At 49.8% G+C, this 16791-nt stretch overlaps 1 protein-coding gene across 2 annotated transcripts in view; it reads left to right on the top strand.

Annotated features, from left to right (window-relative positions):
- LAPTM5 (lysosomal protein transmembrane 5) overlaps positions 1-8467 on the top strand; it is a 21626-nt gene extending 13159 nt beyond the window's left edge. The window contains exons 3-8 of one of the 2 annotated variants that reach the window (XM_062509111.1): positions 306-382; positions 1457-1585; positions 2755-2877; positions 3535-3630; positions 6432-6524; positions 7851-8467. In XM_062509111.1, coding sequence (XP_062365095.1) covers positions 306-382; positions 1457-1585; positions 2755-2877; positions 3535-3630; positions 6432-6524; positions 7851-7925 — 593 coding nt within the window. In that variant the 3' untranslated portion in view covers positions 7926-8467. Of the gene's footprint in view, positions 1-305; positions 383-1456; positions 1586-2751; positions 2878-3534; positions 3631-6431; positions 6525-7850 lie in introns of both variants that reach the window. The other variant, XM_062509110.1, reaches the window with a different exon arrangement.
- The last annotated feature ends 8324 nt before the right edge of the window (positions 8468-16791 follow it).

Raw genomic sequence — 16791 nt, 5'->3', positions numbered from 1 at the left:
AGCTCAGAGCTGTGAGCCAAAAGCCCTGTGGGTTTTTTTAAAGCTGCATTTTGTAGCCTGGGATATTTAGCATTTCAGGACTTGGTTCCCTCAAGCTCACAACCCGCACGGCCTGGTGGATGCAGGAACTTCAAAGAGATTAAAAATGGGTGTATAAAGGGAAAAGAGGATTAATTCCAGGCATGAATTCCTCCACAGACACCAATTCTTGTCCAGCCAGGCTGGACTTTCCTGTAGGGGTGTGATGGAGCTGGGACATCTTTTGGTGATGTAATGATTCCTTTTGTCATTTTTATCCTTTTCAGCTGATATCACCACCAGTTTCCTGCTGATCCTCATGTTGTTTGTCATTAGCTTCCACCTCCTGTACGGGGTGATCAAGGTACGTTCCCCACAAATGACATTCAGGGTTTGCATGATGCTCCCTGGAATTATGATCAGAAAAAGCAGGAAACCCCCCAGAATCACACAGGAAAAAAGAAAGATATAATCCCAGAATCACACAGGGAAAAAAGGCAGATAAAAATCCCAGAATGACACAGGAAAAAAAGCAGATAAAAATCCCAGAATGACACAGGAAAAAAAAAGAAAGATAAAATCTGAGAATCACACAGGGAAAAATGGCAGATACAAATCCCAGAATCACACAGGGAAAAATGGCAGATACAAATCTGAGAATCACACAGGAAAAAAGAAAGATAAAATCCCAGAATAACACAGAGGGGAAAGACAGTTAAAAATCCCAGAATCAGAGCATCACACAGGGAAAAAAAATGCAGATAAAAATTCCAGAATCCCAAAAATCACACAGAGAAAAAAAGGCAGGTAAAAATCCCAGAATCCCCCAGGGAAAGAAAGGCCGATTAAAACATCTCCAGCTTCCAGAGGGGGAGGGGGACTGGTTTGAAACCTCAGGTTCTGGTGAAAACTTCAAACACCCAGATTTACCAAATCTGGGCAACATTTCCATCCGAGCTATGTTTGGTGTTAAAGGAAGGAGATTTTATGATTTGGAGAGGTTTTCTTTCCTTGTTGCCTCGCTCTGGTGCAAGTCCCATGAGAGAACTGTCACTGCCCTGTTGTACTGGGGCAACGTTTCCCAGTTCAGGAGGAGCAATGGCCAGACCTTGGGGTGGAAAGCCCAGGAATGTGAGGGTGGCAGAGTTCTGAGTGTTAAATAACACCCCAATAACCCAGTTCTCCCTCTGCAGAGGTAAATTTTAGGGCCAGTCAGATGACAGCTCTGATGGGAAGTGCCAATGTCACACAATAAGAATACACAGGAATTTTCCAAAGGGGTGAAAAAGATCAGGATTTCTCTGGATCAGTTGTCACGGAAATCAGAACTTCCAGGGAAGTTTAATTCTTGGAGCACCATCTAAGTCCTTCCAGGTGCTGCCAGCTGGTCTCATTTCCCACTTGGAATGGAAATAACGGTGCTGCTTTTCCTCCTCAGAAGAGGGAGCGGTTCCTGATCCCCTTCCTGGCTCTGCAAGTCATTGATTTCCTCCTCAGCCTCCTGACCATGTTCAGCTCCTACATCCAGGTGCCAGTGATCATCTCTGTGTCCTCCCTGGGCCACACGGTGGGTGACAGCTCCTTCTGGGGCTCTCTGGGAGCTGGGGAATGCATGGAATGAAGGGTCCTTACCTGGGGTGCTTCTTCATGGAATCATTTAGGATGGAATGAAGGATCTTTACCCTGGGCTGTGGTTTGTCATGGAATCCTTTAGGTTGGAAAAGACCTTTGGGTCCTGGAAGGTTGGAATGAAGGATGGTTACCCTGGGCTGTGGTTCTTCATGGAATCCTTTAGGATGGAATGAAGGATCATTACCTGGGGCTGTGGCTCTTCATGGAATCCTTTAGGAAGGAAAATACCTTTGGGGTCCTGGAAAATTGGAACAAAGGATGGTTACCCTGGGCTGTGGTTTGTCATGGAATAATTTCAGATGAACTAAAGGATCTTTACCATGGGCTGTGGTTCTTCATGGAATCCTTTAGATTGGAGTGAGGGATCGTTACCTTAGACTGTGATTCTTCATAGAATTCTTTAGGTTAGAAAGAAGGATCTTTACCCTGGGCTGTGGTTGGTCATGGAATCCTTTAGGCTGGAAAAGACCTTTAGGGTCCTGGAAGGTTGGAATAAAGGATGGTTACCCTGGGCTGTGGTTTGTCATGGAATCATTTAGGCCAGACTAAAGGATCATCAGCTGGGGCTGTGGTTTGCCATGGAATCACTTAGGATGGAAAAGACCTTTAGGGTCCTGGAAGGTTGTAATAAAGGATTGTTATCTTGTGCTGTGGTTTGTCAGGGAATCCTTTCGTTTGGAAAAGACTTTTAGGATCCTGAATCCAGATGTGAGGTGGTTTTGTCTAGCTAGACTGTATGCAGTCCTTGGAGGCTGAAGGAAACCAGTGGCAGCTGGGATATTTATTTTCCCCTGCCTCAGAATGTTGATTTTCTCCTGGCTTTGAGGGAGGCGACTCTGGGTGTGCCCCTGACAGGAGGGGTTTGCTGGAGATAAACTGGGATTGTCACTGCTCTGGCCAGAGGCTTCTGTGGAGTTTGGATGAGCAAACCACAGATGGTTTGCTCACTCTTTGAGCCAGCAGAACGGAAGGTTTGGGTTGAATTTAAGGGAATTTAGTGGCTTAGACTCAGTTTGAACCAACCACAGCTCCGTGTAAAGTGTGAACAATGTGCAGAAGTGATCCAATCCCGTGACTGTAACCCAATTCCTGTCCCCTCAGCAGGGCCACTCCAGGACTTCCCTGCTGGCGCTGCAGCTGCTGGATTTCTGCCTGAGCATCCTCACCCTGTGCAGCTCCTACATGGAGGTGCCCACCTACCTCAGCCTCAAGCCTGTGGACAGCAGGGTAGGTCTGGGCCCAGCTCCGCTCATTTTCCACTCTGGCAACTCCAATAAATTCCCATTCCATGGCTCTGCAGCTTCTCTGACCTCTCTGGGACATCCAGAACTGCTCAGGTTGACAGCAAGGAGGGTTTTCCATGTTCTCCCCGTGCTGTTCCTGACTGACAGCACCTGTTTTCCTTAAAAATACAACTTGTTCCTCCTTGTAGCAATCTGATGGATGCAAATTGCAGAGCAAAGTGATCCAGGCAGAGCTGCCTGCATGGAAAGTGCCTCAAATATCATCTTTATTAAACAGTAATGTTTAATAAGTCCCACGCCAGTGTTATGAATAGATGGAATCATCACATTCTTAGGGAAGAATGGAGACACTGATTTAAATCCCTGGGATCATGGTCCCAAGTTTCTCCCTCCAGAGAAAAGAGCAGGAAGATCCCCAAGTTGGTGGCAAAAGTGGAAATTAAAATTGTAAAAGTTCTTATTTAAACAGGGCTTTGCCCAAGGAGTGGAAACAGCAGGAAGAAAACAATATCCCTGTGATCCTGCTGCCAGTGAAAACTTTTCATTCCTTGTTCTGCCTGAGCCCTGAGCCCCTCTCTGTGGGTGCCCCTGGCAGAGGGAACGAGTGTTTGGGGCTGACTGCTTCTCCCTTTTCCCCCAGGGCTCTTTGCCAGCCCTGGACAAGTTGCCAGCAGAGGACTACACCAGAGTGATGATCACCTTCACCATCGCCTTTGCAGCCGTGCTCTTCCTCAAGGTAAAAGGCTCTGAAGTCAGCCTCCCCCAGGAAAACCCAGCTTTAATTCTCTCCCAAACCGGCCTTGTCGGGCTCTATTCGGGCAAAGGGGGAGCTGTGCCTCTGTCTGGTTTATCTAAATCCCTGCCTTTACTCTGGTGCGTGAGTTACAAAGGAAAATCCCTCTTATGTCCCCAAATCATCCCTGCCCATTCCCCTCTACAAGGAAAAAAGGGTTGAAAACAAGCACAGCAAAGTCCTTTGCTGTAATGTGCCCAAATAAATAAGATTATTGAGATTATATGAGATTATGTACCCAAATATCTCCTGGATAAATAATCCAGGATAATTAAATCATTCACCTAATCAATTAAATCATTCACAGTAAATCATTCTTTTCTGTGTGAGTTACAAAGCAAAATCCCTCTTATATCCCCAAATCGTTACTGCCCATTCCCCTCTAGAAGGAGAAAAAGGTTGAAAACAGCAAAGTCCTCTGCTGTAATGTGCCCAAATAAATGAGATTATCAAGCAGCAGGTGAGATCTTCCATTGGGTGAGTGGCTGTGTCCACTCTGATGGGAGCAGGGTGCTCTATCTTGATACTCCCAAAGTTCATTAAAACTAGGAGCTAAAACCTGCTAGTGCCTCAGGAAGCTCCACTGAACAAGGTTTTTATTATTTTATTGCTTCACTGGCTTTAAGAACTGATTTTTCACCTTCAGCCCCATGAAGAAAACCAGATTGTTCCAGGTACTTGGGCAGGAGGTGCTGCTTGTGAGTTGGAAACCGTTTTATATTCTGAGCCTCCCAGGTGGGCCAGATAAGGCAGTGAGCAGTGTAGAGTTCTGTATGGATGCACTGCAGGCATGGCTTTAAAATATCTTTTAATATTTGCATGGAGTGTGCAGCAGGAGATAACCCCGAGCCCCAGCTGGCAGGAATCTCCCTGACCTGGCAAATGGATTAATTGGAATTTTCCACAGCTTTACCCACAAAACACTGGATTTGCAATGAGTTTTTGTGCTGGGGTTGTAAGAGGAGGGATGGGGTGGGATAATAAAACCCCCAGGACTCCTGGTCTACTGAACTCTCTAAAAAAGCCACCAGGACCCCCATCCTTTAATCCCAGTGCCAAATCCCTCTCCTCTTCCATGGGTAAAATCCCATGGAATTCTCTTCCTGAAGCCTCCCAGCTCAGGGCAGAAATGGGCTGGGTCTGCATTACCTGTGGTGGCAGAATCAGTTCAAAATTCCATTGAAAAAATATTCCAAGGGCAGGGTGGGGCTGGGGCTGTGGGGCTCCAGTGATGACAAGATCAGTTGTTCCAAATTCCTTGGAAAAAATGTTCCAAGGGCAGGGTGATGCTGCCATGGCACATTGAGGGCAATTCCCTGTTCTGGTCTCTGCATCCACGGGTGATCCCAAATCCATGGAGTGAGTTGGGTCCTGCTGTGGCAGGAACAGCTTCCACCACCCCAGGGTGCTCCAGCCTGCCCTTGGACACTTCCAGGGATGGGAGGTGGGCAAATATTCCAGCAATCTTTATCTCACTTTGGAATCATAAAGTCCTCCAGCACCACAGGGACAAGAAAGAAGAAATTAAGCGGAATAAAACATTCCTTGTGATTTTGATTTATTTCAAAACCAAAATCTAGGAATGCATTCCTTTGTTGTATGATTTTTGTTTATTTTTTTAGATTTACTGGGTTTTTCTCATGGGCGAGGGGAGGTTTTCATCCAGTTTCTATGACAGCTCCAGCTTTGCTCTCTGGATGAAGAGGCACTGGAGGCAGGAAGGGTTTTGCAATATTCCCAAAACACGCTCAAAGTTTGGATCTGCCTCCGATCTCTGGAATGCTGAGAGTGATTTTTTTCAGCTCAGATATTTCTTCTTTTTTTTATCTCTTTGTCTTGGCTTCGTGTCAACACAAACAGCCCCCATTGTCCCGGGAATGCTCAGCTGCACAGCCTGGCTTTGGGATCTGTGGCTCCCTGTGTTCCCCAAAAATCCCAGCTGCTCCCAAGCACATTCCCCGGCCAACACAAACACCAGGCACACGACTCTGCCGTGCTGCCTGAGCAGGGAAAATATTGATTTAACAGGGCCAGTCCCACAGACCCTGCTTATGTCCCTGGGCCACAGCCCCTCAATCAATCCTTTTTCCTCAGAAAAGCTCAATTTATTGCATGGATAAATCCATGGGGTGCCAGGAGGTCCTGTCAGGAAGGTGCAAAAATGGGATTTTGCTGAAGGAAGGCATTTTTGGGGCAGTCCTTGAATCTCTGTGGTGCCTCTGAGGTATCCAGACTTTGTAACCTGCTCTGAAAAATCAAATGCACAATTTCTTTTCCTGCCTCAGGATACTGTGATCTCAGATGTGTCCAATGTTGTGTTTAATGGATTTTATGTTTAATCACTTTATTTTTACTGGATTATTGATCCAAATCCCACCTCAGTGTTTTGAATTCATGGAATCCGGACTTTGTAACCTGCTCTGAAAAATTACATCAGGGCCACGATTTCCTTTCCTACTCAGGATATTGTGATCTCAGTGTTGTGTTTAATGGATTTTATATTTAATCACTTTATATTTACTGGATTCCCAGTCCCACCTCAGTGTCCTGTATTCATGGTATCATCACATTCCTAGGGAAGGATGGAGACACTGATTTAAGGTGCTGGGATCATGGTCCCAAACTTCTCCCTCCAGAGAAAAGAGTAGGAAAATCCCAGGCCGGTGGCAAGAGTGGAAATGTCCTTTTTGCCCTGCAGTGCCATGGGAAAATGTCCTTTTCCTTCCCTTTTCCCTCTTTTCCAGGCCTACATGTTCAAGTGTGTCCTGAGCTGCTTCAAGTACATCAAAGCCAGCAGTAGGGGGGAGGTGAAAATGGAGTCGCACACAGTGGAAAAGGTGAGGAAAAGTGAATTTACCCCTGAAAGTGGATCCAAAATAGTGGGAAAGGTGAGGAACAATGAATTTATTCCTAGAAGTGGAGCCACAGGCAGTGGAATAGATGAGGAAAAGTGAACTTACTCCTAAAGGTGGACCCAAAACAGTGGGAAAGGGGTGTAAAACTGAATTGATTCCTGAAGATGAACTCAAAAGCAGAGGGAAAGGTGAGGAAAAGTGAATTTATTCTGTGAACAGGAATCCTTTAGACTGGTGATCCTTATCTCTGCTTTTTTGAGATGGGAGAGAATTTCCAGCCCTTCAAATCCCCAGTAGCAAGTGCCAAAAATCAGTTTTTAATTACAATATAGCCATTTAATTTTACTGCTGCCTAAAATCTTTAACGTCAACGTGCAAGGAAGGTGAAACTCAGTCAGGTAGATAAATGGGAATGGATTCCCTGTGATCCCCGATACTGGAATTCGGGGTTAATTCCAGCTGGACTTTGATTTCCATAGCTAAAAGTGTTTAAAATCAGCTTTTTCTTCACCTTTCTGCCTGAGAATTTTGGATTTTCAATGTTGTAAGGATGGATGGGAAGGGAAGACGGAGCAACATGGAATGGTGATGGACATGGAATGGTGATGGACATGGAATGGTGATGGACGTGGAATGGTGATGGACGTGGAATGGTGATGGACATGGAATGGTGATGGACGTGGAATGGTGGTGGACATGGAATGGTGATGGACATGGAATGGTGAGGGTATGGAATGGTGATGGACGTGGAATGGTGATGGACATGGCATGCTGAGGATATGGAATGGTGATGGATGTGGAATGGTGATGGACGTGGAATGCTGAGGATTGGGAATGCTGAGGGTTGGCAATGGTGATGGACATGGAATGCTGAGGGTTGGGAATGCTGAGGGTTGGCAATGGTGATGGATGTGGAATGGTGATGGATGTGGAATGGTGATGGACATGGAATGCTGAGGACAGGGAATGCCGAGGGTTGGCTTTTATCTTGACAAATCTGCTGAGCCCAATCTTGCCAGCAGTGGTGCCTCAGCTGTGCCCCTCTGCAAAATTCCTCAGCTTTCCTCAGGAAAGAGGCTGGGATTCCACACACTCAGGAGGCCTGGGCCAGTCACTGTCCAGGGCATGAGGGTGACCAGGAATGTCACAGGGAATGGAGGTGCCGCTGGCGCAAGGTGGATCCAACCCTGCTGCCCCAGCTCTGCTGGATTCCTGCCCTTTGTGTCCCAAACCCTCATGGTTCTTTGTCCCTGATGGAAGCAGGCGGGATGGAACCCCTGTGACCCCACAACCTTTGATCTCTTCCAGGCTGTGCTGCCATCCTACGAGGAAGCCCTGGAATTGCCTTCCAAGGATTCCCCCCCTCCCTACGTGACGGTCTGAGCCCAGCCCGGGGGAGAGGTGACTCTGGGTGCTGCCAGTGCCTCTCCCTTCCCAGGACTGGGCAGAGTCCCAGTCCTCACCCCAGAGCAGTTCCCAGCTTTTCCCAGCCAGACCCTGCCAGGGAGCTGCTGGAGTCTGGTCCTGCTCTGGCACCTCCTTTCCTGCCTCTGGCTCTGGTTCCCATCCCTGGAGCTGGGATTTGGCTGCTGTGGGGTGCAGGGCTGGCCTGAGCCCTGCCAGCTTTGCTCTGTGCCACCAGGATGGTGTTTCTGCTTTGGCTCACCACTGAGAGATTTAGGAATGGGATTAAAGAATGAACAGGGAAGGAATTTTCTCTGGGATAACCCAGCCCTTCAGCTCCACCAGCCAGAATTCCAACAGCAAAGGGATCAGCCAAAAATCTCCCAGGAATTGCAGCTCTCATCCTGTGCTTGTGATGATTGACAGCAACCCAGAATATCAGCCCAGCATTGCTCTGCCATTTCATACCTGAGTGGGTGCATTTTTCTGTGCTTTTATGTGATTAGGAAGACGAGTTTCAATTAAAATAAAAATGTGAATGGCTTCCAAACTGTAAGTCTGGTTTCTGAGTGAAGGAAGAAATAATTTGATTTCTAAGAAAATTAGTGAGCAAAAAATGGTGCTTTGACCTTGGCTTGATCTGTTCTCACGCTTGTGCTGCCTTCAGAGGAAAAGCTGATATTTCCATTTCAATTTCCTCTCAAAATATGCCTCTCTGCCTTATCAGCAGTGATAAGGATCTGTGGCCTGTTTACAGGGACTCTGCACAGCTCAGGCCCTGCAGATGTCACTGATGGCGCTGCTGATGTCTCTGGAATTCTGCACCTGCTCTCCTTTCGGGATCATTTCCTGCTCTTTTCAAACATCACGGTGTGAAAAATGTGGGGTTTTCTCAGTCTTAAATAAAGTCTCCATTCCAGCCTCATGCAGAGCTTGGATCACAGCCCAGGGGAGCTGCTCTGCTCTGCTCTGAACCAGCACAAACCAGGCTTCAGTGGAATATTTCACAGCAAATTTCAGTGGAATATTTGCAGAGAATGAATAAGAAATGTGGTGCTGCCCCTGCTCTTTTCACTGGATGTGCACTTCTGTAATGGGGATGAAGAAGATGATGTAGCTTGTGTATTTTGCAGCTGATTTTCCCATCAATGGGGGGGATAATTCCATTTTTGTGTGCTCCATCTCCTTGTTCTGGGCACCAGGATGCTCCACAGCAGCCCTGGAGTCTGGAAGGGTGCCCTGAATGCCACCTCAGTGACTCCAGTGCTTTTAAACATGCTCAGAAATCACCCCCAACAGCACAAACCACTCCAATCCTCCAAGAAGAAAATCAATTTTCTGCCCCTATATCTGCCACTTGTTTAACTGTAACCAAAGAGCAAGAGAACAACCCAAAATCCAACCAGGAAACTTTGAAGGAGAGCCCAGATTGTTGCAGCAATGCCCAGCCCAGTCTCCTCCTTTATTCTGTGGTGAGATTGAAAACAGTCTTTAATTATTTATCAGATTGGTTACTGAACATTCCACACATGTCTTGGTGACAGCCTCAGGGCCAGGCTGGGTGCTGGAGCTGTTCTCATTTCTCACCTTGGCTGCTCCAAGCCAGGCCTGGAGGAGGGATGGGCTGGGATGGGGCCAGGGTGGAGATTCCCTTTGGAAAACCCTGCCCTGAACATTCCTTATCAGAGCCTGGGATGGTGTGGGGCAGCTCTGGGACATCCGAGCAGGCTCCCCCCACCAAAACTTCATTAACTGGGGCTGCCCAAACGTGGAATGCTGGCAATTCTCTTGGTTTCCAAACTGGAGCAGGGTTCCTCAATGTGATCCTACTAAACCCTGTTAAAACCCCTCCTCCACCTCTTTCAACGGTTTGATTCTCCCTTTAATTAAATTCCCACTAATAATGGGGAATGCTCCTGGCTGTTGAGTGGCTGCAGCAGGGTAAATCAGTCCCTGGGCCTCTTGCTTTAACTGACTTTGATAATAGAGCTGCAGTAGCTCAAATACAGTCAGGATGTGTCTGGCAGACACGGGGTTGGTTTCAATGTGGGTTCACACCTGGTGTAGCTGAGCCTGGCTCTAACCAAGCCAGCCCATCTCCTGCTTGGGCCAGAGCTTTCTCTCCAGGGCTCAGTATTCCGGCATCCCCGTCCCTGTGAGAGCCTCCAAACGCCCTGATAATCATGATAAAATGTGTGGATCTATTGTGAGTTCCCAGCCAGGCCAGGCTGAACTAGAGACAGGACGTGGGCTTGGGTTTCTGGAATGCCACAGGACTCGGCCAACACAAGCTGAGCCCAGCCTGGCCCAGGCCCAGGCTGCTCACGAGCCCCACCATAGCCCCACCAGTGCTGGGCTTGAGACTGAGAAAAGACCCTTTTAAATGGCCCTGTTATTCTGGTTTGGCTTCTCCAAATGGATTTACTGATGTCTCCACAGCCCAGGCTGAAACCCAGCTCACACAAAGATCTCAGTGCTGCTCCAAGCTTGATTTTGGTCAGTGCAGAGGAGAAAAGAGAAGCAGTTCTCTGGTGGAGAGGGAAGACTGAGCTGAGGATTGAGCTGAGGGTCTCAGCACTGGCAGCACAGATTAATGAGAGGGTCTTGACTGCACCAACACCATCTCCTGGAGTCTGAGATGTTCCTGGGTCCAGGGATGATCATTAAACTCCCTGGCTGCCTGTGGCTTTTTCCACCCAGCGAAAGCTCCAGTGGAAAAGGGGATTTTGTGGAACATTCCTGCCAATGGAAGTATTTTACAGTGATTTTGGATCCATTTGGAGCAATCTGGGGTACTGGAAGGTGGCCCTACCCATGGCAGGAGGTGGCACTGGATGGGTTTTAAGATCCTTTTCAGCCCAAACTATCCCAGGATTCTGGGATTCTCTGATTCCTGGGGCTTTTGTGTGCCTTGCCTTGATCCATCAGGTGTTTTGGGTCATTTGCCTTGGAGAAAAGGAGTTGCCCTCACAGTGACCACATTTACAGCTGGTAAATCTTATCCTGCTGTTCTTTCATAGAATCATCAAGTCATGGGATATCCTCAGCTGGAAAGACCCTCAGGAACATGGATCCAACCCAGACCCCCCAACAATCCCCCCCATCCATCCCTGGAGCGCTGTCCAAACGCTCCTGGAGCTCTGGCAGCCTCGGGGCCGTGCCCATTCCCTGGGGAGCCTGGGCAGTGCCCAGCACCCTCTGGCTGAGGGAAGAACCTTTCCCTGCTCTCCAGCCTGAGCCTGCCCTGGCCCAGCTCCAGCCGTTCCCTGGTGCTGTCCCTGTCCCAGGGAGCAGAGATCGGAGCTGCAGATCCCTCGGGAGGAGCTGCAGTCCCTGAACTCTCTGCTCCAGCTGGACACTCCAAGTGCCCTCAGCTGCCCCTCCAGACCCTTCCATGTCCATGTCCCTTCTTGGTTGCTCTCGAACACCTTTAGACCTTTTCTCTATTGCAACACCCCAAATTACACAAAGCTCTTGAGCCATCCCAGACATTTCTAGCACAGAAACAACCTCAGGGACTCCTGGGCCAGGCCAGAACTGAGGACTTGCACAGGTGGAGAAATCCAGGAGGAGCAGAGCCTTGCAGGTGGCTGGCAAGAGAGGCAGGAACTGTGCCCAGGAGGCAGCTCAGTCCCAGAGGAATGTGTGGGCACAGGGAACAAACAAAAAGTGATCCCTGTGAAATAAGTGTGACCCATAAAACACACAAACAAGGCCCAGCCATAAACAGCATTTGCTATTTCCAGCAGCAGCCCCAGGGATATTTGCCAGTTCTTTGCAGCTGGAAGGATAAACAGAAATTCCTTTGATCCTGACTGGGTGCAGGGGTTATTTTCAAAGCCACTCCTGCCTCCCCAGCCTTTCCCTTGAGTCATTTGTTGGATGCTCTGCCCTCACTCCTGTAATTTCACGTTCCAGGGTGGGAAATAGGGATACAGGAGGTTGGGAGGGGTCCCTCCATCCCTCAAACCAAAATAGAAACATTATGTGGGTAAACCACAAGAACTGGAGCTTTTGTCACCATTTCTCTGTGGGGTGAAAAGTGGAGCTGGGAATCCAGCTTGGAACTCTCACCTGGAACATCAAAGGAAGCCAGAAATAGTCAGAAATTACAGAGCATTTTGTAAAACCTTGGAGCTTTCTGGAGGTGGAAGGGCAGCAGAGCTGTGTTTACTACAACTCCAGGGTTTGTTTAGAATGAAATAAAAACCAACAGCAAACAACTCATTTTGGCTGCTGCTCCCTTCCCAGCCTTTTTATTCTGCCCCATCTGTGGGAGTCAGGCACCTTCCAGATCCCTTTGAAGAAGAATTTCAGGTCCAGGGCTACAAAAAAATAAAGAAAAATCCAGTATTTAACTCAGGGCATTGTTAAGGTTTGAAAAAACCTTTAAGATCCTCATGTACAACCATGGTCACCACTAAACCACATCCTAAAGTGCCCAATCCACATATTTTTTGAGCACTTCCAGGGATTTGATTCCACCACTGCCCTGGGCAGCTTGTGCCAATTCCTGACCACCCTTTCCATTATTAATTTTTTTAAAAATAGCCATTCAAAACCTTTCCTGGCCCAACGTGAGGTGATTTCCTTATCCTACGTTCTGCTGGAGCTCCACTGGAAGTTTGGAAACATCTTGAAATCCCTGATTTCCTTTTCTCCCCTCAGAAAACCTTCACATTTTTTTTTTTGACATGGGTCATTTCCATGGCAGTGCCTCAGGGACTGCTGCTGCATTTTGATTTTAGCACTTGGGCTCGCTGCAGGGTGAAATTTATCGCAAGATACTAAATGCAATAAGGAGGTGTTTATTAGAAAAATGGAAATCCAAAGCTAAAATGCAGTTTTGAACTAAAACTCCAGCAGAACGGATGGCACGAGTGTGATGCCGCCTCTAAGCCAGAACTGTCAGTCCCATGGAAAACCCAGTGTTGTTTTTCCTGACTTTTTCCAGCTGATCAGCATTCCTGGGAAGGGCTGGGATGGAGGAAGATCTGCATTTGCATCCTTTATTCCATCAGAGTTATTTGTGTGATGACAAATGAGGAGTTGCCACTTCTCCCAGCTTTAATTTTGCTTTAATGTTTTCATTTTAGCACTTTCAGGTCCTATCCTTAAGATGGGCTTTGCTTTCCCTGACCCAAGACTGGCAGATTTGGCACTATAAAGGTGAAGGTGTCCAGCAGAGTGGAATTCTGTCACGGGGAATTGGCAAATCAGGGATTTGCAAACCAGGAAATTTGTCTGGAAAACAATGGAGGATCCAAAGGAGAACAAGAACAACCAGGAAACCACGAGGAATTTGGGGAACCTTACAGGACTTTGGAAGTGAAGGAAAACCAAAGCTCTCTCCTGTCTGGGTGCAGATGGTGGTTCCTAGTTGTCCGTGCTGGGGAGGGCAAACGTTGGGAAAATCACAGAATTCCTCAGCCTGGAAAGGACCTCTGGGATCACCGAGTCCTTCTGTCACCCAGCACCACCAGGGCCACCACTGACCGTGTCCCCAAGGGCCACCTCCACACCCTCTTAGGGCATTCCAGGGATGGGGACTCCACCACTTCCTTGATTCCACCTGAGCCAGTGCTTCACAGCCATTTCCATGAGGAAATGTTCCCAAAATCCACCCTGAGCTCCCCTGGCCCAGCCTGAGGCCGTTCCCTCTGCTCCTGTCCCTGTTCCCTGGAGCAGATCCCAAATCCCCCCGGCTGTCCCCTCCTGTCAGGGAGTTGTGCAGAGCCACAAGGGCCCCCCTGAGCCTCCTTTTCTCCAGGCTGAGCCCCTTTCCAGCTCCCTCAGCCTCTCCTGGGGCTCCAGCCCCTTCCCAGCTCCTGTTCCCTTCCCTGGACACGCTCCAGCCCCTCCATGTCCTTCTTTTCCAAAAATGCCCCCAAAATTCGAGGTGTGACCTCACCAATGTCCAACACGGGAGACTCAGAATCTTTTGCCTTCAGCAGGAGCAAGGTGAGACCAAAATTTTCTGGTTCTCCATCAGTGGAAGGAAAGTGTGGATTTGGTGTTTTAAAGCAGCCCTTTTGGAGTGGGGATCCGTGGATTTGGGGGTGTTGGAGGAGAGGCAAAGACTCCCTGTGCCAGGACACGTGAAGGCCACAACAGCAGCAGGGCCACGCTGGGGCCAGCACGGGCCACTCACGGTTCCTGTGTTTACCTTGCAGGCAGGCTGGGGAAGAGCTCAAAATGCATATTTTCCTCCTGAAATATTGACTCCAGTGTTCTCCTTCTCGGGGGCCTGGGGAGAAATGATGTTTCATATTTTAAAAATAAACACTGCTTTTCCAGAGGCATCAATGCAGCCCCAGAGCTCCCAGCACACCTTTGCCTCTCGCCCTCGTTTCAAGGCTTTAATACTGCTTGTGTGCCACAAGCTCTGCTGGTGAAAATATCCACCTGAAATGTATTTATCTTTGCTAATTAACAGCAGAATGACACAGAGCAACTTTATACTTTCCCTGCAAGAACAGCCATAGAGGCTTCATTTATGGAGGGCTCTGAATGATCCCCATTCATGGGGAGCAAGTGCTGTCTGCACCAAGAGATCCTTGTGTGCAGGGCAGGAAAACAGGAGAAACCCCAGCCCAGATGGGTCCAGGGCAAAACCTCCCAAATTTCAGGCTTTTATTTCACTCTGGGTCCCGACAGTCATCAATGGATGGGGACACTTTTAGTATTTGGGGAGCAACCTCTGTGTGTGAACGTGGGAGGTGATTGATGTGTTTGCACTGCCCTAAATCCATGATTTTATAAATTTATCCGTGAAAGCATCCACAGAGGAAGGGAAGGGGGTGGAAGGGACCTTAAATCCCATCCTACCCCTGCCATGGCAGGGACACCTCCCACTGTCCCAGGCTGTTCCAAGGCTCATCCAACCTGGCCTTGGACACTTCCAGGGATCCAGGGGCAGCCACAGCTTCTCTGGGAATTCCATCCCAGCCCCTCCCCATCCTCCCAGGGAACAATTCCATCACAACACCCAATCTATTCCTACTCTCTTTCAGTTTGCAGCCATTCTCTGTGTCCTGTCCCTCCATGTCTTGTCCAAAATCTTTCTCCATCTTTCCTGCAGCTCCTTCAGGCATTGGGAGGTCTCAATGAGGTCACCCCAAACCTTCTCCTCCCCAGGCTGAACCATCCCAATCCTGCCAGCCTTTCCTCATGACAGAGCTGTTCCATCCTTCACCTGGAGCGTTTCCTCCTCCTGACAGAAAATCCCCAGAGCTGTCAGCTCCAGAGCTGGCTGAAAGCCTGGGATGAACACTGTGGGAAGACAGTGGGACAAATCCATGCTAATTTTGCATGAGAACGTGGCCGGATTTTGATATTTTAATGAGCATTTTTAGTGTTAAAAAGTTAAGAGGAGCCTGGGAGCTTCAGTGGAGACAGGTCCTTTTTCCCCTCATCAAAGAACCTTTCTCCCCAGGAGCTCCCAGGCTTCTGAAGAGCTTTTGGAGGGAAGAGAGACTCTGGATAAGGGAAGAGAAAGTGGGCTTTGAGTTAAAGGTGCTTTGCATGGCCCTGCACTCACACAATGCAGATTAAATAGATGAGAGATCCAAGGATGTGCTGCTGGAAAAGGTGAGCAGAACCTAATCCATGCGAGGAGAAGGGCTTTAATCAAGCGACAACAGTGTAAAACAGTCGTGAGAAAAACAGGGAAAAGATGCGCTGCTTTGTAACAAAGCCATCATTAAATCTCTCTTCCCCCTCTACCAAATCTCCCTGCTGCTCCTCCACAAAGGAAACATCGATGTCGCCTCATTTGCAGCACCCTCAGCCTTGGTGGCTGATTGAGACTCAGGTTTTCTGGCAGGACCTGCATCTCCCCCGTGTGTACGGAGCTGAGGGCTGCACTGCCACCTCAGTCACACCCCGCTGTCCGTCCGTCCGTCCGTCCGTCCGTCCGTCTGTCCCCAGCCTCTCTGTGCATCTGCTTTGGGTTGTCCCCTCCCCGCCCTGCTCACAGGGGCTCAGCCACACCGAGGAGCGCCCGCTCCCTGCAGGAAAATTCTCCTGCACCCCGGGTTCCCAGCCGCGCTCTCCAGCCCTCCTCCGCTTCCCCGTGCCTCTCTCCGCCGCTGCTCCGAGGACAGCAAAGCCCCGATCCCGCAGGATTTTCCTGCCCTCGGCACAGTGGGGTCTGACAGGGACCCGTGGGGCCCTGGCGCTGTCCCCTCCCCGGGCTCTGCCAGGGGAAGGACACGAGCCTGGCTCCCCCAGCCCCTCTGCTTTCCTGTGCCTCTCTGCGCTGCTGCTCCGAGCAAAATCCCTGATCCCACAGGGCTGTCCAGCCCTGCCCTTGGCACAGTGGGCTCTGACAGGGACCGTGCGGCGCTGGCGCTGTCCCCTCCCCGGACCCCCGCCCCTCCGCTCGCCCCAGCTCTGCGGGCAGCAGCCGCCGGCCCGGCCCCGGCCCCGGCCCCGGCCCCGGCCCCGCTCCCCAGGACTGCTCTCACTGGTGCCACTGTTCCAGCCCCGCATTCCCCACCTTCCCCCGCTCCGGGGCCCTTCAGAGCTCCCCGTGCCCTCCGCGGCAATGGGGCCATTGTGGGGGCTGGGGGCCCGGGGGCAGGGCAGGGCTGGGCATCGCCCCCTCCCCACCCTGGAGCAGCATCTCCTCCTGTTCCTTCTTCCTGCCCCTCTCCCCTCGCTGCCCCCCCGGCCCCGGCGTGTCAGGGGCTGGCTCGGAGCCTCCGCACAAGGGCAGGTTAATACCCGGGGCCAGCGCTCTGCCCCGCACTCGCGGCGCGGCTCCGGCCCCGGCACAGCCACGGCCAGGATCTGCGGTGCCACGGCCAGGATCTGCGGTGCCATGGCCAGGATCTGCGGTGCC

Source organism: Cinclus cinclus, chromosome 26 (assembly GCF_963662255.1).
Source record: "Cinclus cinclus chromosome 26, bCinCin1.1, whole genome shotgun sequence".
NCBI lineage: Eukaryota > Metazoa > Chordata > Aves > Passeriformes > Cinclidae > Cinclus > Cinclus cinclus.
Note: the sequence above shows the minus strand (reverse complement) of the source record. Positions and strands in the feature narration are given on the sequence as shown.